This window comes from Acyrthosiphon pisum, chromosome A1 (assembly GCF_005508785.2).
Source record: "Acyrthosiphon pisum isolate AL4f chromosome A1, pea_aphid_22Mar2018_4r6ur, whole genome shotgun sequence".
NCBI classification, from domain to species: domain Eukaryota; kingdom Metazoa; phylum Arthropoda; class Insecta; order Hemiptera; family Aphididae; genus Acyrthosiphon; species Acyrthosiphon pisum.
In genome coordinates, this window is record NC_042494.1 from 9,876,776 (window position 1) to 9,899,377 (window position 22,602).

General features: G+C 31.6%; 2 protein-coding genes across 2 annotated transcripts in view; both read right to left on the reverse strand.

The window, feature by feature from the left end:
- Positions 1 to 11,715, reverse strand: part of LOC100159331 (titin) — a 107,789-nt gene extending 96,074 nt beyond the window's left edge. Inside the window, exon 1 of the mRNA XM_016802391.2 lies at positions 11,432 to 11,715. The gene's annotated coding sequence lies outside the window, so the exon portion shown is untranslated. The remainder of the gene's footprint in view (positions 1 to 11,431) is intronic.
- A 720-nt stretch (positions 11,716 to 12,435) lies between these two features.
- LOC100572206 (titin homolog) lies at positions 12,436 to 21,052 on the reverse strand. The gene is made up of 10 exons (XM_003242782.4): positions 20,608 to 21,052; positions 20,241 to 20,357; positions 17,498 to 17,760; positions 16,476 to 16,698; positions 16,091 to 16,241; positions 15,594 to 15,730; positions 15,353 to 15,480; positions 15,119 to 15,291; positions 14,645 to 15,033; positions 12,436 to 14,574 (listed from the first exon to the last, which is right to left on the reverse strand). The coding sequence occupies exons 1-10, from the start codon at positions 20,717 to 20,719 to the stop codon at positions 12,701 to 12,703; spliced, it is 3,567 nt and encodes a 1,188-aa protein (XP_003242830.2). The 5' UTR covers positions 20,720 to 21,052; the 3' UTR covers positions 12,436 to 12,700.
- Between the last annotated feature and the right edge of the window lie 1,550 nt (positions 21,053 to 22,602).

Genomic DNA, 22,602 nt, shown 5'->3' on the forward strand with positions numbered 1-22,602 from the left:
ACGTTCACCTATATAGCATATATATAGCTATTCGGTTGTCGGATCGCGGAAAATGCATAACGTAGGTTAGATATAGTAGATACTCACGCCAAGGGATTAACGATCTCTGAATGGTACACTGTAACGAGTATACGCGTATTATCGTCGTCAATGATTATCTTGAATACTTTGTTTTCAAATGTTTATATTATTATGAGTATATTTTCAGTTTACGTTAGCAAAGATTTATAGATTTGTTTGGTTAACACATATTACTTAGATGTTTATAGCTCTAACATATAATTATTTTATGGACTGGAATACTGGATAGTTATTTTATTCAACAAAACAAACACCAACTTTTTCGACAACTTTCTTTTCGAAAAATACAATTTGACACACTCCTTACGATTTGACGTGATTCAGATATTTTGTACTTTCATGTTTAAGTTTTTTGGAACTATTTTTATAAGAATTGAAATTGGAAAAAAATCTACAAAATAATGCTAATTTTGATTTTAATATTTAATAAATGAATTAGTTATAAATTTGCTGTACTATATACTATACACTATGTTACTATATTATGTTTGGTTTTACTGTGTCTTATAAACATCTACTACATATTAATATATTAATTTTAAATGTAATCATAAAATTGCCGATTAGCGTTTATATATAAATAAATACATTTTAAATTAATAATATTATTTTGTAATAATAATAATTATTTAATATACAAATTGTTATAATTCAATGTTAATATTAATCAAACATTTAAGATACTGAAGTTGTTCATTTTATAAACTAATATTACATTATAGCATTATTTTTTTTTGCTTATCGATCCTTTAAGCCCGGCATCTATGGCTATTAGCTGTTTGTAGGGTCGTATTGTGGTGGTGGTAAGGTTTGGAACGGTGAGTTTTTACACGCATGAGTGTTTGGCAGAATTTTTGAAGTGGGCACCCGTAGGTAGCTGCCAAGCCCGGGTGGGGGATCGTGGTCTTTCTCTCCAGACACCGTGACTGCCCTAAGAAAAATTCCATCTACAGCCGGGATCGAACCGTCGTCGGTGTGCGTCGCTCCACCCCCCAGTATTATTTTATTTTGCAGTTAACGTGATTTAGATCAGCATCAACGTATTTAATAATATTATAATATAAATTAAATCATATTTTTTAATACTTCATACATTTAGTTTACGGCCAAAATAATAATAAAATCAATTTAAAAGGTAGTGCAATTAAATCATGACTAGAAAATTTCAATTTTTGTTCTTTCAAATTGAGATCACACAAAAGTAGAGATATTTACAGGGATAAAAATCACTTGTTTATATTAACAACAAAATTATAAATATGTATCCATCTACCCTTAACATTATTTTTGTTTGATGAAAAAATTGTAATTTTATTCTCATCTTTCATATTGATCTCCTGAACATTTGCTTTTTTGAGTTATAGCCTCATTGTACTGATAGTACGATATTATAAGAAGGTATGATCATTTTTAGTAATGTAAATTATTGTATTATTATACATATTACGCTTTATCTCATTTAAAGTTTAAAGTTTAAACTTCAAAGTATTGATGTGCCTCTGCAAATTTCATCCCTTACTTCCTCATGCATATTTAATGTTTATAGACAATTTAGCTTAAGAAAACAATAAATATTTAATTCATAAGTATTTAGATTCTGAGCGGAGTAATGAATGTATTGATTTTATAATGATGTTATTTTTTTGTTTGAGTCGATTTTCAACTTCAATATCTTTTTTGGCGAGAAAGCGTAAATATAGTTGAACATTTTAAGAGGTCAGTATTTTATGGTGTAAACAAATAATTTAAAAATTATATAACCATAGTTTTTTTTAATAAATAATTTAAGTTCAAATTCGAACGAAATTAGATATTTGAACGGAGAAAAATGATTTCAATAATTTCTTTATAATTTAAAAATATTATTCGTGGTTATTTGAAACTTTTCAAATGTATCAAATTAAAATATGTATTCTGCAAAAAATAATTCAACCTACTGTTTAACTACCTACCTAATAGTAAATTACAATTACAGATCATTAACGTGTTTCAGTATCTACTATAGATATCGCTATATATATATACAAAAACCGTTCTTGATACTGATAAATTTGAAAAACCTTTTTTGAAACCAAAACGAAAATCAAAAAATTTGAAAAACCTATCTTTAGAACCTAAACCAAAACCATAAAATGTAAAACACCGTTTTCAAAAACCGAAGCCGTAACCATTAAAATTTGAAATGGTTCGATTCCTGACATAAACGGAGATACCTATATACCTATATAGCACTGTATTTGTTAATTTTTTCAAGGGTTTTTAAGTCGGGTTTTTAGCTACAGTTACAAATGTATGTTAGTTTATTCGAAGTTAAGAGACTTGGAGGGTGTTTATAGTTTATTTTTTCAACCCCTATAGCAATGGCGTAATCCGGGAGAGGTCCAAGTCAGGGCAACTGCCCGCTCAGACTGAGTAGGAAATAGTGTCATTTTACCTTGTAGATTTTAGATTTACCATAGATTTCTCCCCCCTCCATCCATAGAAATATGGAATATGCATTTTTTTATAAATATACTAGCTAATCCCGTGCACTTCGTTGCCCGGCAACTAATAATTATTATTATCATAGCTTCAAAACCCATGGCAACCATTTATAAACAAAATTTTCCATCGGAAATCTCAAAATCCCTGTTTGAGCATTACCCAGGGTTAGTCCTCTCCCTTTTTAATATTAGCCTATCTTCTGCTCAGATGTCTAATCTATCTATATATATAAAAATAGCTGATCCCGTGCAGTTCCTTACCCATTAAAAATGCCAACTCTATATGGATGACATGTTTTACATATTACCATGGCAACCATATATATACAAAAAATTCCATCGGAAATCTCAAAATAATATATAAATGGTTGCCATGGTAATATGGACACACAAAAAGACATACATTCATTTTTATACATATATATAGATTTGTAAAAAAAACCATATTTTATAGGGAAATGCCGGGATGGAGAGTTAGTTATAGTATACAAATTAGGGATAGGAAGATATTTTTTAAAATAATATAATCCATGGAAATAAATAATATTTCGGGGGACGGAGTGGCTGTGTGGGCTAAGGCGTCGGTTGCGACGAGCATTGACACCGGTTCGATCCCGGCCACGGGTGGCATTTTTCTTCGGGCAGTCACGGTGTCCAGAGAGAGAGGCCACATCCACCTCTCGGGAACCGCAGATATCTACGGGTGCCCACTAGAAAATTCTGCCAAACACAAAAAATGTGTTCTCCAACCGTTCCCCACCGTACCAAAAACCCTACAGTGTCAACTAACAGCTAATGGCCTCAGTTGCCGGGCTTAAGACCAATGAAACAAAAAAAAAAATAACAATAAGTAATAATAATATTTTATAAACATTAGACCCATATAATATTATGTCCGACAAATCCCCTTTCAATAATATTTAATGTGATAAAACTATGAAATTGGCAATGGCACTGTTATTTTATTTTATCAAAAATAATTAATATTAATAATAATAATAATAATAGAAAAATAAAATATACGTATATTTATACCTATGCCATACGGATATTTTAATATTTAAGAAAATAATTGTATAACATAATAATTATTAAAATATGTGTTACATGTTACTCTAATAGTAAACATACAGTGTATACTATAATACATTATAATGTATCTGCGTAGTGTATATTATTGTATAATTTATATTTTCTATCATTATAGTTTGTTGACATTCTAAAATACATGGCTAGGTATTTTCTCCGGTTGTACTATGTAACTTGGAGGGATGTCAATATTTTTTTTTTTACCAAATAGACACTCCTAAGACTTGGCTTTTATCCACGTCGTTATTTTTTTTTTAGACAACAATGATGATCTCATCACAGTGTCGATCTACATTATTTATTTGATTACGAAACTAAGTCATTAAATGTTTTTACTCAGACGTTATTAAGTACCTATAATAAAGTTAAGGTATCCCATAGTCTGCAGAATATATTGTTCAGAATATATTGTTTTATTTTTGTATTAAGTTAAAACTTTTAAACTATGTGTAAAAAAAAACATTTATTTTTTTACTTAAAAAATTTATAAAAATACATATTGTACAATATTATGTGTGTACTGAGTACGTTTATACACTATTATACACTATTATACACATTTTATACACTATATACATTAAGCTGGTTTAAAATGAAAAACTTTTATTCGTTTTTGAACTCGGACATACAAATAAAATGCATTTGAATTGCCAAATTAATAGGCACCAACAATCGTAACTATAGTGTAACACATTTTGCATGTAGGCATAATATTTAGTTATCAACCGCATTTAAATTTTGAATGAAAAAATATATTTCTTATAGAACCATTCTGTGTTTGCTGTTTGTTTAGAGTATTTGAAAGATTAATACGAATATTTAGGAAAGAATAATTACATTTTCGAAATCATTATATTATGTTATAAATCATGATACCTATATATTATGTATTATGTAACCACTAGTGACAAGGAGTAAGTCTGTATTAAGTCGATGAAACCCGCCACACCGATCGCCATCATCGCTCACGCTATCTGCTAGCAAGTCGCAACTATACATTAAGAATACTGTATCCAGTGCCGTGCCCAGGAATTTTAAGTGAGGGGGACAATATATTTTTTTTTAAAAATAAACAAAAAAAAGTGGGCAAGTGGAAGTCGCTCTGTTGTACAGTAGGCTACAAGTGGGTGACTGTAAATTTAAATTCAATGATATATATCATGTGTGCAAAAAAACGGTTTGAGCAGAGACGGTTTGGCAGCCTAGGATATTGTATATTATATTTATATTGTTATTATTAATATACATATATTTTTAACTGCTAAATCATTTTAGAAGCTAATGGTTTTACAATGGTTTTTATTTATTTATTCATTTTGTTATCCTGGATAAAAAATTTCTGCCTGAAGGAGTGCTTTGATTAGTGATTAAAACATACAGTATCATATATTTTAGCAAATTGGATCAAGATGGTATTTTAAGGAGGTAATTTTTAGATTTTCTCAATAGTTAATTAATGCCACCGAAAAAACCACGGACAAATTACGAAAAACCGCTAAAAACATGATTTTAATTTCGAACGCTTTGTTTATCACCATAAAAATGAATAAAAAATAATAATATTATAATATTAATTCAGCTTACAGACTATATAGGTATTAAATAATAACAACATAAAATATCCAAACTGAAAAACCGTCTCCACTCAGAATCATTTTTCTTATACAATGATATATATTAGGCATAGCATTGAATTCAAGTTTAATACAATCCATTATACAATTAACCACTTATAACCTACTGTGCAGCAGAGTGACATCCACTTACCCACATTTTAAATTTTAAGTTTGATAAATTTTGGCGAAATTTAAACTTTAATTATTTAAAAAAAAATTGTGCATAAGTATTTTTAATATTTTTCTACTGCTATTATAAAAATATATTAGAAGCCGTGTATTATATTTTCACGCTTTTTGACCAAACAAATAATGTATTGATATATAGTATATATATAAAAAAAAATACAATATCAGAAAATCGCTATACCTACATGAGAAATTGAGTGAATATCCAATGCTGTTAAAATTTGAACTTCAAAAGCTCATAAAAATTTAATTTTACTTTCCGGTAAACATTTTTTTTTTTTTTTGATACAGGTAGACAAACTTATGAGGAATCTTGTATTAAATTATTAAATCTATAACCCCTAATCTCTCCTCCTGAGTACGTCACTGACTGATATTTTAATAAATATTTTCTTCTTCTGTTTTAAAAGCCATTAAGGCCCATTATATAATAACCCACACAGCTTCCTCGATTCCTATCTATTAAACATTACGATCTCTTCCACGTTATGGACTCCCCAAGTATTCGAAAGTTCTGATTAAGTCCGTCTATCCATATTTTCTTTGGTTTCTCACATCGTCTGGCTTCCAATTTAGTGCGTCCCAATTATTTATGTCATTTAATATCCACAGAATATGTCCCAGCCAGCTTATTTTCTTCTTTTTTGTGTTTGTAAGTGTCAAAAATCATCACTCCAAAAGTTCTTGACGTCTTTATTCGACCTTTGTTCGTACTCTCTCGGTATCATTTTTTTTTTTTTTTTGGTCCAACAATTTGCTGAAGTAATTTATTTTCTAAAACTGCCAGATTTTTACCACCATTTTTTGAATTTGACCAATTTTCACACACGTACAGAATTACAGACCTTATTAAAATGTTGCATAATCGCTATTTCTATTTTAGATTCTGAGCGGAGCGATAGATATATGGATTTTACAACGATGTGTGTTTTTTTTAATATTATTTGTGTCTGTTATACCTTTTAGGACATTCAAAATGCTTCGATTTTCTTCAACTTTATTCATGGGGATATGAAACTTTTAGAGTATATTATTATATTTTATACTGTTATACATATTAATTCCTAATAGTAAAATAAATTACTTCAATCAAAATAATATCTTCAAATATACTCAGTAATATTATAGGCTGACAGACCGTCTTCGCTCAGAATCGTATTTTGAATATAATGATTTTATATCATTGAATTCAAATTTAACACATCCATTACGGTGACTCTCTAGACACCTAATGTACAGCGTTTTCTCATTGTATCCTATGACGATTCGCTACTGCAGGTTGACACAACGCATCATTCAAAGGTTATGTCCATATAATTATTATTTATGACTTATTTTGTACTTATTGCTTGACGAGATTTTATTTATTTATATAGTTTAGTACTATTGTAGTTACTGTAAGTACTACGTATTATTTGTTTTATAATAAGATAAAATCATCAATTCAGAATTAATTTTGATCAAAAGAAGCATTGTATTTTCTCATTTTCCATAGGATATTTTTTTTTGTCAATAGACTCTCAGGTATGTATTTTTATTAATAGCAGGTAGGAAAAATAACATAGTCAAACCTAAATATTCTATACAGTAGTATTTTTCCGAGATTTGAATTTTCGGGGCACTTAAACTTTTTAATTGACTAAATCTAAAATTAATAATACAATATTCAGTATTATTAATAATTAATAATCTTCATAGGTACTCAACATTTTACTATTTTTACAAAAATCTATTAAAATAATATATTCCATATTAATGTTTATAATACTTAAATAAATTAATGATTTTAAAGCAATTTAAGATTATCACTCAATCAAAATATGCATAAAAATATACATTTTGTTAACTTTCTATTCTCAAATTAAAAAACTACATTATTTCACGTTAGTGCTTTATTATTTATAGCAACACTAAGAAACGGAAATAAATTAATAATGTTGCCAATTTTTGACATTCAAATATTTAATGTCATAACAAAAATATGAAACCAATAAGTTATTTTTACTAATATTTAGGTACCTATCCCTAAAAGAATGTTAGGTAAGATCAAATATAGTTATATGTATCTATACAATAATTTTAAATAGGTGAAATCTATAACATGAGTTATAGATTATACCAATATATAGATTCAAACAAATTTCATTCAGAATGTATCATTAAAATTAATTTGCACAACAAGTATTATGTTTAAAATTCATATTTTCAATTAACTTCCGTTTAAATTATGTGCATTGCATTAGTAATTGTGCTATATATTTAATTATTAGATATGCTTCGTCTAAACTTAATATTAAATTTGTCGCAAAACTAATTTTTTTTTCACCCAAAGTCATTAAAATATTTAATTTGATACTCAATAAAATATAGAACCGAGATTTGTTATTATATTACCTTTGATATGTTTGGTTGTTTTTACATCAACAAATGTTTATTATAAACATATATAATAGGTAGGTATGTCACCACATAAAAATAACATACTTTCGACTAATTAATTTTTTTTTTAAATTCTGATGAATCATACGCAAAAATACAGTTAAGAATGGGCGTATGGTAATAAAGGTATTCTCTACTATGTTCGTTAAAACATAATACATTCATAATATAATACCCGTTCTAAAACACTCTATCGTCGTTCATAAATTATAACGAACGATGTTTTTATTTTTAAGCATTGGGTAATTATGCACTAGAGACAATAAGTAAATGGTAATCGGATCGGAAATATACTGACACATGGGCTCATGGCCCGGGAAAGAGTCATGGGTATTGCTGCTGATTTTTGTGTTCAAGTATTAATATAGGTATCTTGACCCTTTATGTATGTGACTTTTTATATTTTCCCGAAAAAAAATGTACTTATGGTAAAACGCGTAATAATTTAAATCATATCATAAAACTATAGAATATACGTATAGACTATACCCACACAGCATTTAGGAAATGATAATATTTTGTGAATATTTTGGAGTGCTTGAATAATGAATATTTTAATAATAATATTGTTCAAATATTTTATTCTCATAAAATAATAAAATATTGCACAAAAATGTTGACTTAATATTTTTATAATATTTCCATGAAAATGTTTTTTAAAAAAATATGATTAAAATGTCTTGTTGATGTTTTTTACAAAATATTTTTCAAAAGTGATTTTCTTGGCCAAAAAATATAAATAACATATTTCCTTATTATTTACGCAACTTTCTTAAATATTTTGACAACTATATTGTTCTCCTGAAAATATTTATACCATAGTTGGGAAATATTAAAATACTTTGTGGGTAGGTATACAAGATAGACGAACGTTTTTATATTTTCCTTATTAATATTAATTTAACTTATTATGATGTTTCAAAAAAAAATCTATTTTTATTTATACACATCTCTATAATCCATACTAATATTATAAAGCTGAATAGTTTGTATGTTTGAATGACGTGATAGTCACAGGAACTATACTGGACCGATTTCAATAAAAGTTATATCAATGTATTCCTTGAAAGTTCACTGAGTTGAGACTTGGATGGTGTATTAAGCTTCTTTTTACGATCCCTATTATAAGTTGCTATAGGGTGGCTCAACATGTAAATTTTGTTTTGGATCACGAAAATCTAATAGCTTTTTGTTTATACATAGTGTTGCCATTGGTTACAAAAATAAAAATAATTTTTTTAATAAAATAATATAATATAAAAATATGTATTGTATGTCATTCAAATGCGTATCTACTGACAACAAAATGCAATACCCTTATATTATGTTTGTAGAATATAGACTCAAAATCTGCTGAATCCTAATATTTCAGATACCATATAAAAAGTATGTTTTATTTGTGTAATTTATCAATTAGGAACTTATATTATATTATTATTACGGACGAATCATTTTCCCCGTCTTATAATGCGGTTTCTTATGTATTTTTCCCATACTTTAAAAAGATTATTTTTGGCGGTAAACATCGTTATTTTTATCGTACACATAATATTAAAATATTAATACGCATTATATAGGTGTTCTATCCCCACGCGTTGAACAGATAATATAATCATTCCGTCTCGCAAACTATAAACGTCTGCGTGGTCCGATCTATTTTTAAGGCAAATGATTGAACAAGTCATGTAATATACCTATAGTTCATGATATATTGTATATTTGTATATATATATAATATATATTTTATAATATAGTGCATTTTCCACGGATACCAGAGTATTTTTTTTGGCCGACCACATCGACAGCTCGACAATAAATATATAACAAGTGGAATAAAATCGAAAGACCTACCTAACCTATAACGAAGAACACATTATAGGATCCTTGCCAGCCCATTATTATATGGACGACATACCTAATCCAAAGGTGTAAAAGAAAAAAATCAAAAAAGCTCTTATAAAGCAAAATATAATATTATCGCAAACATTTTTATAGAGCCTCTTGGGAACACAGCGGTGATTACTAATCTATATTATTGTGTAAGCATATTATGTTTTATAATAAAATATAATATTTTATAAACAATTATTATGTAGTTTCATTGTATTACGTTTTGTGTTGAAATATTAAATCTATGATAAATAATCGAATACAATAACATCGATTAAGAGGTAGGTGGTAAGTAGGTATTTATTTTGCAATCATTTTGTACTTTTCTTGATAACTTCCATACTTATCGGTACATTTTTTACCACGCTTGAAGAAACTTTGTTTGGAAAACATTTCCTCTTTAGAGGTATACCAAGACTTTTGGACCAATCTTTCTGCCCGTAGAAGTAAAAAAAAATAAAACATGGTATATAATATAGATATCAGATTTAATATTTATCGGAAGACTATGATAAGGCAACCGAATATTCTAAAATCCTTCACAAACTGTGGTGGGGAGATCGTGTCAACACTACGGTTGCCATCTGCCAAGTAGTCCATCCCTGGATCGATCCGAACGTCAAACGGTACAATAATTATAAACGTAATTATTTATCTTGCGCATAAATAATAATTATAACAATACAACGGCATTGTATTTTTTTTTCATTTTTTTTTTATTTATTATTTGAACGTGAAAATCCGCCGCCGTGTAAAAACCGAAACGTTAGTTTGTCGTGCACGCCGACTCTAATTTTAAGCACAAAACATCCTTGAGCGGACTATGGAAATCGACGATTTAAAAATAAATGACCCGCTGGCGGACGCGCCTAAGGTTCCCGTGTTTTACATTATAATATCGCCTATCGTTTCGTCAGATGTTGCTTTCCGCCATTCACCACCGCTTATTTCGTGTACATATTAAAAAAAACCCGACTTTTTCGGCAACAATCGTCTGTAGCTATAGATATTACAGGTGGTTCTCCGATTTTTTCTAGTAGATCATTTATTTAAGAGCTTATCTCTAACCCAAAATTTGAAACTGAAAAACTAGCGCACACGTCAAAGGTTTTTTTTAATGCGTAAGGCTATGTTTTAACATTATCAGCGTTTAGCCATCCCTTATTGGTCACCACGAATTGCATCACCACTAAAGTCCAGTTATTTTTATTGATCTATTGGTTAATCGAGGCGGTATGCACGTCAGTTTCAGATCGATATGGATTATCTACTCTATCTAGAGCTGGTTTGACGACTGCGTTTATGAAGAGCACATAGTGGAAATGTTAAGTATAGTGAAATGTTTAAAAGTGCAAAAATAATAGTTTATTATGCAATGGAAGTTATAAAATATATTGTTATCACAGAACACATTAAATATAATTCGACGCTGAAGTTATAATATCGGATCAAAGACTCACTATAGTGATACTTCTACTACTATGGAAATGATTTCATAAAACGTCGAGGAAAAATAAAGTTTTCGCGTCGAAGCAGCAAACATTCACAAAGTCTCCGAATACGCCCGGGACGTGATTCGGGTGAAAACAATTAGGGTGTCAATGCACAATATCCGTGTACATTTGTGACAGGCACTCGACATACCTGAGGATTCGTGTCCGACTCCACCAGTCGCCTATTCCTTCATCCTCGCCGCACCGACATGACAACGTGTTGCGTTATTGTTATCACGACCGTTCCGCATCCGGCACGAGCGATCGCACTCGCGAGCCCGAAAAAACCGACGGAGACGACGACTTCGCGGTGTCCAACCGATTACGATCGGTGGTATAATTAATAATAATAATAATAATTGTTATTATTATCGTCGGAAAATATTCGAAATACGTGTACGCGCACACGGGTTTTCGGACCGAATCTCTGTGCGCGCGTGATGAGACGCCGTCCACGCCCGCCCGAGTGCGAAACCGCGTGGAGGGGGATCGGTTTTACATGCGCAGTTTGCACAGAAATATTGCTTGCGATTTATATCACGCAGAGAGCTATTTTAAAGTTTTTGTTGTATAGTTTCTTTTTTTTTTTTTCATGTTTTTCGTTTCGGGGTTTTTTTTCAACGTATTTTATTCTGACGACTTCCTTTCATTTGTGTAAAGCACATATACATCATGTTACGGACGTTTGCCAATATTCTTCCCCATGCCGCACCTTCATCCGTTTTGCCCACACACGTACGTACGTAATTATAATTTTTACCATTATTATTATTATTATTATTATTATTATTATTATTATTATTATTATTATTATTATTATTATTATTATTATTATTATTATTATTATTATTATTATTATTACTACAAGTACAGTTACACACGGTCACGCATTATGACACACATTATTTTTGTCTGTTACTGTTTAAGAATGCGACATGATTTAATTTTTCGGTGCGTAAAAATAATTACAATTATCTGAATAATACGTAGCAGTATGCTGCTACCTAGTAGCGACAACGCTTTAAGACTTCACCTTAAAAAATTGGCTTTAAAACGTGTTTTAGGTCAACACCAAACGTCTCGAACGCCCAGGATATAAAATATTATTTTTTATTTGGTTCATAATATTTTATAACGTTCAGTATAAAACAACAATTTCCTAACATGAACAATATTACTGTTACATTTATTATTAAGTGTAAAAAATAAAAATAATAAATAACAATAAAATAAAATAATATAAATAGAGAATAAACATGTTTAAATATTAAACATTATGGACATTGGACATAATGTATAGCATACGGAACCCTGTCTTTTCCCATTTCACACTTTTCTGGCTACGAGTATAATATCGTGTACATCGGTAATTGGATGTGTGTATATATATATATATATTATATACACAAATCACCAGAAATCAAATCCTGTCCCACACTTGTGTCTTGAAGAATCGGAACAACAGAAACCCAAATACCGGTACGGACAGCTTCTCATCCCTGCACATGTATAACCAATAGCCGAACACTGCCAACGAAAGGTTGCCGAATATCTTCAAATACGGTACCGCGTTTGGCTCAGGTATTTCCGGCTGATGTAGTACGACGGCCGATAGCCATTCTCCAGACTTCGCCAGATCTACATCAGCTTCCGGTTGTACGGACAACGTTGCCGAACATTCACCGCTCTCGTCGTAGTATTCTTCGTCCCCGTATTCTTCATCCACTTCGCCATCTTCTTCGTAGTCGTCCCGTAGGCCGGCCTCAAATCTAACGACTGGTTCATCGTCGCATTCTATAGCAGCAGCCATTTTCAACTGTTCAAAGTCCAAATAAGTTTTTGCTACAGGTCTCCTGGCCACCCCACTGTACTGTTCCACTATGGCCCCGTAATGTCTAACCGCGATCATCTCGGCGGCAGCCGTGGCATCAGTGTCAGTGGATGGGTTGGCATTGTCATCTGTACAGGTATCGACAGTGATGACCGGAGGCTCAATTGCGTCGTCTCCGTCACTGGCTGCCTGGGATATCTTCGACTCTCGTCCCGGAGATTTCTTCCGGGTAACTTGATCATCGTACCTGTCACGGTCCGGCCCATTTGACTGTCTGCTAAAAAACGGTGGCACAAAAATTTTCTTTAGCACAGACTTGGGGCTGCGATCGCTGGTCTCCGTAACCGTAATGACTGGAAGCGTCGGTCTAATGCCACTACCAAGGCTAGTTTCCCGTTCCGGTATCTCGGGTGGTACGATACCGATCGAATCTGACGATAATTTGAATTTAACCTGCTCTGAACCGTCGGACGCAAATGAATTTTCCTTGAAGAACGGATTTGGCAACATTGTGTACTTGGGGATCCCGTCCCTTGGTCGATAAATAGCATCCACTGGCATGTCTGCCGTAGATATGTCAGCCGTGTCTGATTTATTCTCATCCGGCCGAGAATATTCACCACTGTCAGTCGATTCATTAGAGTAATTTAAGGAGTCTTGTGACATCGAGTCAGACTTTTCCGACCTATCTTCCATGGACGGTGGAATTACCGCCGTCATCGACGGTCTTCCGTCAGAATTTTCAGAGCCTATTGCGGCCGATGTTGATGCTCCCCCGTCGACCTTTTCCACCCATTTGGCTGGTGACTTAGACCGTTCCCTGTCGGACAGTTTCTGATCTGACATATAATCATCATCATAATACACTGTTGAAAAGAAAGCGCTGGACGTATTATTTTCTAACGCTCGTTTTCCACTTCCAAAATTGGTAAATTTTTCTTCCGACCTGTCTGACATATTATAATCATCGTCAGATTCTATTGACGTTTCAGACTCTTGACCAGAAAATGAAGTAGACTGCTCCGGATTGTCGTCGTCGATCGTTTCTTTAGAATCGTCCATGATTTCTTCTTCTATGCTGTTCGCTAACGACATGAAACTATTTGCATTTGTTCTTTTAGAAATATCGACAACACTATGAACTGAATCTGAATCGCTAAAAATTGATTTTTCTTCAGAACCGTCATTTGATCTTCTAGTGATAGGCGAGCGCCTTAAACTATTTTTCCTATCCATCGCATAAATTGCAATTTTTTGAGCTTCGGAAGACAAATTTTCATCATTTGAATATCCATTGAACCTATTTAAGTTTCGTTCGTAGAGAAGTTCACTAGAGCTGTAAGAGTTCCTTAAATGTTCTTCAACACCTTCAGACTCTGCACCTAATTCCGGAGATGATAATGAAATGGGTGGAGCTGATCCTCGTTCGAAATTCAATAGTAATAAAGAATCTGTTGAATTCCCTAAAAAATATATTTATATATAATTTTGATGAATACATTATTATATTAATAATATATGTTATACGCATACTTTTTGTTTTATAATTCATTGACGGTATTTCAGAGTTCGCTGTATCTCCCTGACTTATCCTACCATTATTTGTCTTCAATCCAGGAGGTAAACCCCAATGGTCCTTTTGTTCAATTGGCTGTTGCCAGGTCTCAGTGGATACGTCTAGATAACTAAATGATTTATAAATATCCGTCTCTGAGTTATTTAAATCGGTCTTTGACTTTTTTTTTCGTCTCTTTGGTACAGGAGGTGAAACCTCGTCTACACTTAGTTTCCTTGCTTTAGACAACGGCTCCGGTGATTTTGATTTTCTACCAAAGTACTCTAACATTTCCGTTTCTTGAATCTGTATTAGCTTTTCTTCGTCCTCGAACAGGAGAGCTGGTGTTACAACCGGTTTGTATATACTATATAAAAAAATACATGAATAAAAGTAAATATTTCTACTAAATACATTATATTGTGTTTAAAACATTTAAAATGCTAATTTACCCTCGTTTGATATCCGGTAAAAATATTGGTTCAGATACGTCGCTTGGTAAACTCATGCCGTAAGGATTTTCTGCTTTTACTCGAAATCTGTATTCCGAACCCTCAAGTAAATCGTCGAGGTCTGCCGTAAGTTGTCTACTGGTCGACGCTTTTAACCACATATCCCAGCCAACCTGCGATTCACAGTGTTAAATATTAAAAAGTGATTAACCAAATAGCTTAACATTGTATTACTCTATTATACTCAATTATATAATTTCCAATTTTACAGCCCCCATCATCTTCCGGTGGCTTCCAGGAGAGTGTTACAGATTTACCTGACGTTTTGGATACATGAACTTTACCTGGCTGTGAAGGTCTATCTAAAGGTAAAAATTACATTTATCTCAAATTTACAATAATTATAATGTATAAATATTAAATATTGGTTATTTTAATACTATAATTGCCATTTTATTTAATAAATTGTACGTACCCGTAACGGTAACCAAAAATGAAGCCATATGATCGCCCAACGGGTTTACTGCTTGAATTTGATAGCACCCTCTATCTGATCTCTTAACACATGCTAATTTTAAGGCGGCATATTTATCTGTATGAATCACCTCGAACCTAGAATTTTAGAAATATTTATCGTCATTACACGATTATAGTTATAATAGATTATAATTAGACGTTTCATTTTTATAATTCTCTGCAATAACATATTAAGTTCTAATAAAATTAATAAACTTCATGTTGAAACAAAAATGTGGTGTTTAATTAACGGGTCCATTCATTTAAAACGAACTGTAAGATTATCAAATTTGGTTCGATATTTGATATACCTTATACATTTTATATTTTTTTATATATCTAAAGTTTATTTTATTTTATTTATGAACGGTAAGAATATTTGTTCATTTGTATCTTCAGGCATCTAAAATAATTAGTCCCAAAATATAAATTTCAACAATTCAAAATTAATTTTACCTATCACCACCCCGGATTTCTTCGCCATCATGAAGCCAAGTAACTTGTGGTAACGGACGACCGGAAACTGAAACTTTTAATCTCATTGGTTCATTTTGTTCCAAGAGCAAACCTTCTTCGTAGTCTTGCGGTAAACGAACCATGGGTGGTGCTAAAAAAAAACAATTTCACGTTCAAACGATCATTTTCACGACGTGTCGCAACTATGTTGTTTCATTACACTTAACTTAATTATTTAATATATTATTATTCTTAATTTTTAATGCAATAATTTTATAATTATTGATAATTTGATTTATTGGTAATCATTCGACTATGGCTTATATTTTAACGTATTGTCTTGTACTATAATAATGATTGATGACGGACTGAGGTCGATGTATACCTTCGAGTCTCAACCTAGCCTTTGTTATCGCGTGGCCAGCTCTGTTTGTAGCTGAACATTTTATTTCTCCTTCGTCTGAGTACTCAGCCTGATGGATGTATAATGTACTCATTCCGTTATCGGTATTCACTCTTTGCCGTCTGTTACTGAGTAGTTCAAACCCGTCTTTGAACCAACTGATTTTCGGTGCTGGCGTACCTTCAAACTCCACTTCGAATTTTACCTTAAAACGTGTTCAATTAGTATAATTTGAGTATAAATAGTTTACATTATTCTACTAGTGTATAATTTATATATAATTGCATATGTACAATAAAATTATAAAGTTTATTGTAATATATTATAAACTGTTCAAATTTTTTAGAGTGCATAGCAGACATTCTATAAATCGAATCTGAAGGGAACCTAAGAAATAATTTGAGATTGATGCATTTTAAAATCAGTACCTAGGTAGGTATTATTATAAACATAAATTATGTTCTAATGTAAATCAACAAGTCGAATACATGATCAAACATTAAAAAAAAAACTACCTATTTGTTTTTGCAGGTAAAAAGTATTATACTTGTGCAAATTAAAAATAATAAGAACAATACAACAGATTGGTTATGTAGGTAAAAAAAATGATTAATAATAAGTTTATGAAATGGAATTTAAGTAGGTTGTATGATCGAGTTAGATTACTAGGCGTACGGTATTATGATAACTATTCATGTATGCATCTATTGTATCTACTATAAAACAGTAAACAGTACAACTATTTAGAAATCATCAGAATATTGCGTTTTGTTTGAAGGGCTTTCCAAAATTATTATTATATTATATAAACCGTACAAGGTATAATATAACAATAAGAACAGACAAATGTAATTAACTCTTGCAATAGTTGTTGAATATTTGTTATAATATACTTAACTTTTTTTTTTAATATAGTCTAACAAAAATAATTAAATAATTAATTATATTTACGATTTTTTAATTGGTTTTCTAATTAGATTTACGTATTATGAACGTTGACAGACCTGGTCGTTTTCCAACGCGACGCGGTCTTCTATTCCACAAACAAAAACCGGTGCCACAACCGCCGTCCTGTGAACGGTCATCGTGACCGGATCTGAAACGATGCTCGGTGGCGATTGTCCCGAAGCGTTGATGGCTTTTACTCTGAACTGATAACGCCATCCTGGCTCGAGGCCACTCAACGTCAGCTGATTATGTTGGATTTTTCCCGGCGTGGCTTTGACCCAATGCGGCGAAATGGTCCGACGATGCTCAACGATATACCCTAAAAACAACAAAAATCGTAATATACGCTTGTAATAATACTGTATTATTGTATATAGATATATGACTGGTATCGTAATAAAATATGATTTCTATCCGAAATGTTAATCTTAGAAAAAATCCATAGATCTTCAGAGGGAACATCAATAGCATAATAACATAATACTACATTTTAATCGTTCAACTGTAACTATGTTACCTGCCGTTGAATAAAAAGTCAGATCCATCGATATATGGCATAATAACGGTCCATCTTATATGCCCACTGCCATTTAATTCGTATTGAGTACATACCTGGTCACGGCTAGGTCAAATCTATGGGTGCACCCTTAAATATTTACTATATGCATATTGCATACTTTGATAACCACTAGATTCAGAATTGTCGAGAAAGCACCTATGAACATGTAAACTAGGTAGTAGTACCTACATAACATGTAAATTAGAAATGTAATTAATTGTTCTTAAGTATTTTTAATATATTATTATCAGTTAAGGGGATTCGATACCGTGATTTTCTGTTTTCGTCTAACACATGCATGGCATAGTATTTTAGACGTGTTTTTTGCCAAACATACCAATTGATCTAATGAAGCGATAAGAATTATGAAAACAGATTTGAATTTGTCATCAGGTCTACTTGAAATCGATTTTCCCACATTTTTGATATTATCTCCCAAGTTCCAGAAAAAGTCATATAAAAAAAGAGTATTTGAACATTTTTATATTTTAATTTTCGGAGAAGCTAAAATCAAAAAATGTGGGAAAGTCGATTTCAAGTAGATTTGATGAAGAATTCAAATCTGTTTTCAGAGTTCTTATCGCTTCATTAGATCAATTGGTATGATTGGCAAAAAACACGTCTAAAATACTATGCCACGCGTGTGTTAGACGAAAACAGAAAATCACGGTATCGAATCCTCTTAAGCATTGGCACATTGTATCATAAATGTTTCTAAAAAAGAAAATGTATAGAAAATTACTGATATAGTAAGTAATGAGTCAATACTAATAAATAATAACTAACGACTAATATCAATTTTATATAATATATTTTAGTATTTAGTTGTGTATTATTTATGTATTTGTCTAGTAATTCTCAGTAAAATAATATACATGTGTCTCACAGCCAAAAATGTGACTTTCAAGTCTATGACGTAATAGCACTTGTATGATACTAATAAAAAATTGACCACGTAATAAAAATTAACAAAAAATTATATTGGTAGGATAATGAAAAAGTGAATAAATTATTACAAAGAAAATTATTTAGATGAATATACGCCTTGTTTATTTAATCAATACGGTTATCACTTACCCATACATTTTATAATTGATAATGAACAATAATATTTTATCTAAACTGTTAGTTTTAATGTGCTCAATTAAGATTTGTGGTCAAACGTTAAATGTTATCAATTATCAAAATAATAATTTGTAAACAAACCGAAAATAGGTATAATATTATGCATTAATTTATACAAAATATTATAATGCAATTGTTTAGTTTTTTTAACTATCATGGTTTAGCAGTTATACTATATATTATATTATATAGGTATAAATTTATCTTAAAATATTGGGTACGTATTTTGACACGGTTTCATTTATTTACTATACTTTGGCTATATTCATTCTATAAAGATTATTCAGATATTCTGCAAGGGTTAAAGACACGCGTATAACACTGAGTTATTATTTATAGAAATTCCAGTAAAACATTATACTTAATACGCTTCGTTCTACTTTTTTGGCACCGGAGAATAATATAATACACTTCATGTGAATGAACTCTCTTGCTATATATTTTATTATTGTAATTCTTTTCATAGGTATACTGTAAAATATAGTCTTATTAAAAAAACCTATAATATAATTTTAAATGATACTACATTTAAAATATAATATTGTTTAAAAAAAACTGTAATGTGCTTGTCAACGATTAGAATAATAATTATTAGAATTATTTCATTTTCAATTATTGTACTCCTTTGAATCGTTGTAAGCCTAAAAATTCCATCTCAAACAAAATAATCTCGTTAATAAAATACCACCCTATACAATAATATAATGTTATGTGCCAACGAGTTGGATTTTGTGCAAAAATTGTCGATTTCTAATTAACGAGAGGTTATAAACTTTGCACACAGTTATTAATTTTAGTTTAAAAAATAATATTGTACGCAAGGAAGAAATTTGGATCGATGTAAAATGAAGTGCATTACATACATGTATTATCAGTGGCGGTTCTAGCGTATGGGCAGGGTGGGCAGCTGCCCATAACAAAATTTCTATTGTCCCTTATTGGGGAAGGGGGAGGAAATAAGGAATATTTTTCGAAGTTAAAACCTAATTATAAATCTACTGTTGCCCATACGAAAATGTAGTCCTAGAACTGCGTCTGTGTATTATAATGGTAGTTGTATTATATACTCGATATATTATATATATACAGAGCGATATCATTTTGTACAATTCTACCTGTGATTTTCGAACCGCAGTCTCGGGCCGGTGGTTTCCACTTGACAGTTATCACGTCCGGTTCGTCTGCTGGATCCGCGACCACTAGATACGGTTTTCCCGGTGCGGACGGCGGGCCTGAGACAAAACGTAGGTACTTATATAGACAACGAGATTACGAGAACGAAATCATTATTTATTGCATCACATTTGTGTCCACGGAAATCTGTTAAGGCGTAGGTATAATGCCGTGGGCGCGTGCGTTACATTCATTTTAATAATATAATGTTAAAACAATGTAACACAACTGCGGGGCCCCCATTGGAACGCACACAACATTATAGTAACATGATATATTATACATAAGTATAGGTGAACGGCGGTATACCGGAAGTGAACCTCTCGGACGACGAGGACGACGACAGACGATCTCGGGAACTAGCCGCGCCGTTGTGCTGCAGCCTGTGCAGTTTGCCGTGCGACGAGGACGAATTGCCCATGGTGCACTGCCATCCAAAGTGCTCTCCGCGGGGCCGGTCTGACCGGACGCGCGCGGTGACGGATATGCTGGACGGATGTGGCACGCAGTACGACAACAATAATACGACGAAATTATCGGATTCACAAAGGCGGTCGACGCATATATTATTATATCGTACGTGGTTTACGGTATACGATTTTCGTATAATGTATAATATACTTGCGCGTGTGTGTACAGTCGGCTTTCGGGCGGTCGAGAGAGCGTGCGACGGCTCAGAAGTCTGACACACGAATATCGCCGAAAATAGAACGCACACACAGCTGCTGTCGGGTCTAGCCGGTGCCCGTGGACCTGCTGCGCACTGTACGTTTTTCACACTCGACCAACGCAGCGGTGCGGGCGCCGTTTTTTTCATACACGTTATTATGATATTATTATGATTGTTATTTTCATCGGGATTATTAATCTTACTCTATTACGATTATTGGTATTAAAATGTTTACCATCGTTATTACGGTATTATTATTGTGATTATTATTGCTACTATTATTATTATTATTATTATTATTATTATTATTATTATTATACGAAGGCGTGACGGAGAAGGCGCCGCGCCACGGACGTTAGACGTCACTATAACGATAGCGTTGGCCGACGGGGCATGGAAAGTTGCCACGATTTCAAAAGAGATTTAGACTTTTAGATTTCAAGCTATGAGAGGAATGCATTTAAATTTCTTTTATGCGAATCGACGGACCTATATTTGCGACGAGAAACGTGTTCGAATCACTGGCAAAACTTGATGTCGGGAAACGGGACTCACGTCATCGAAAACCCTTACACGCACAATTAAATATAAAATAAATGTTAAAATGTCAAGTTAAAAATGATTTACTTAATTCAAATCCTCCACAAAACCACCGAAAGTTCACTCAGAGTTACGTCCCTGATTATAAGATACATATAAGCCATATAGGTGTCTATATAGGTATTATTTTAACCTCGTTAATGACCTTAAGATTTTACATGATTCGTAATTTCATTATCACAGCATTTTAATACAATGACTTGTTTTGCTTACCATAGTATAATTGATAAAATATTATAGGATATTATTATACCCTTAAAATTAATGAAAATTGAAAATGTTCAAAAAATAATTTAGATATGATTTAAAGATCTCAAAACCTGCATTAAAATGTATTTTCTTTTAGATTTAGAAGTAAAAACAATAATATTAAAAACTAATTTTTATTTATTGTGTTTAAATAACAATTTATAGACTATAATAAAGTACCGATTTCTAATCTGGTAAAATTAAATATTAAATAAAATATCTTTAAATATCTATATACTTACAGCTGCAATCCACGTGTATGATTTACAGTATTACAGTGATGTACCTACTACCAAATATACCTGATAATATCACTGATGTACCTGATAAACCATGATGGTATTTATTACAACGCTAAACTTGATAAAATGTTAAAGGAGCACACAACACAAAAAATAAGTTTTTTTTATTTGAAAGAATGTTCAGTTCTAAGGATAATTGAATAGGTTTTAGTGTTTTACGTTTCTACTCACATTATTCAATAAGTTATGAGGAATTGAAAAAAGACACGTTTGGGCTCTATACTCATCGTAATTGCCTATCTTATACGTGTAAAAGTTCCTCGCTTCTCACAACGATTTACCCACCTAAACATTTTTTTATGTTTAAATTTAAATTACGTATAAATGTGTGGTTTTATGTTTAAGATTTTTAATATTTAAAAAAACTAAACGTCATATTGAAATTCTGATTCTTGCATCGTTTTAAACCCATAAAACCACACATTTATACGTAATTTAAATTTCAAAAATAAAATGTTTAGGTGGGTAAATCGTTGTGAGAAG

Excerpts from the sequence above, each read along its gene's own strand:
- LOC100572206 (XM_003242782.4), bottom strand. The coding sequence starts at position 20,719 with ATGGGCAATTCGTCCTCGTCGCACGGCAAACTGCACAGGCTGCAGCAC. Across the intron at positions 20,358-20,607 it reads GTCCGAGAGGTTCACTTCCG|GCCCGCCGTCCGCACCGGGA; the intron begins GTATACCGCCGT and ends GTTTTGTCTCAG. Across the intron at positions 14,575-14,644 it reads AATGAATTATAAAACAAAAA|GGAATTCAACAGATTCTTTA; the intron begins GTATGCGTATAA and ends TATATTTTTTAG.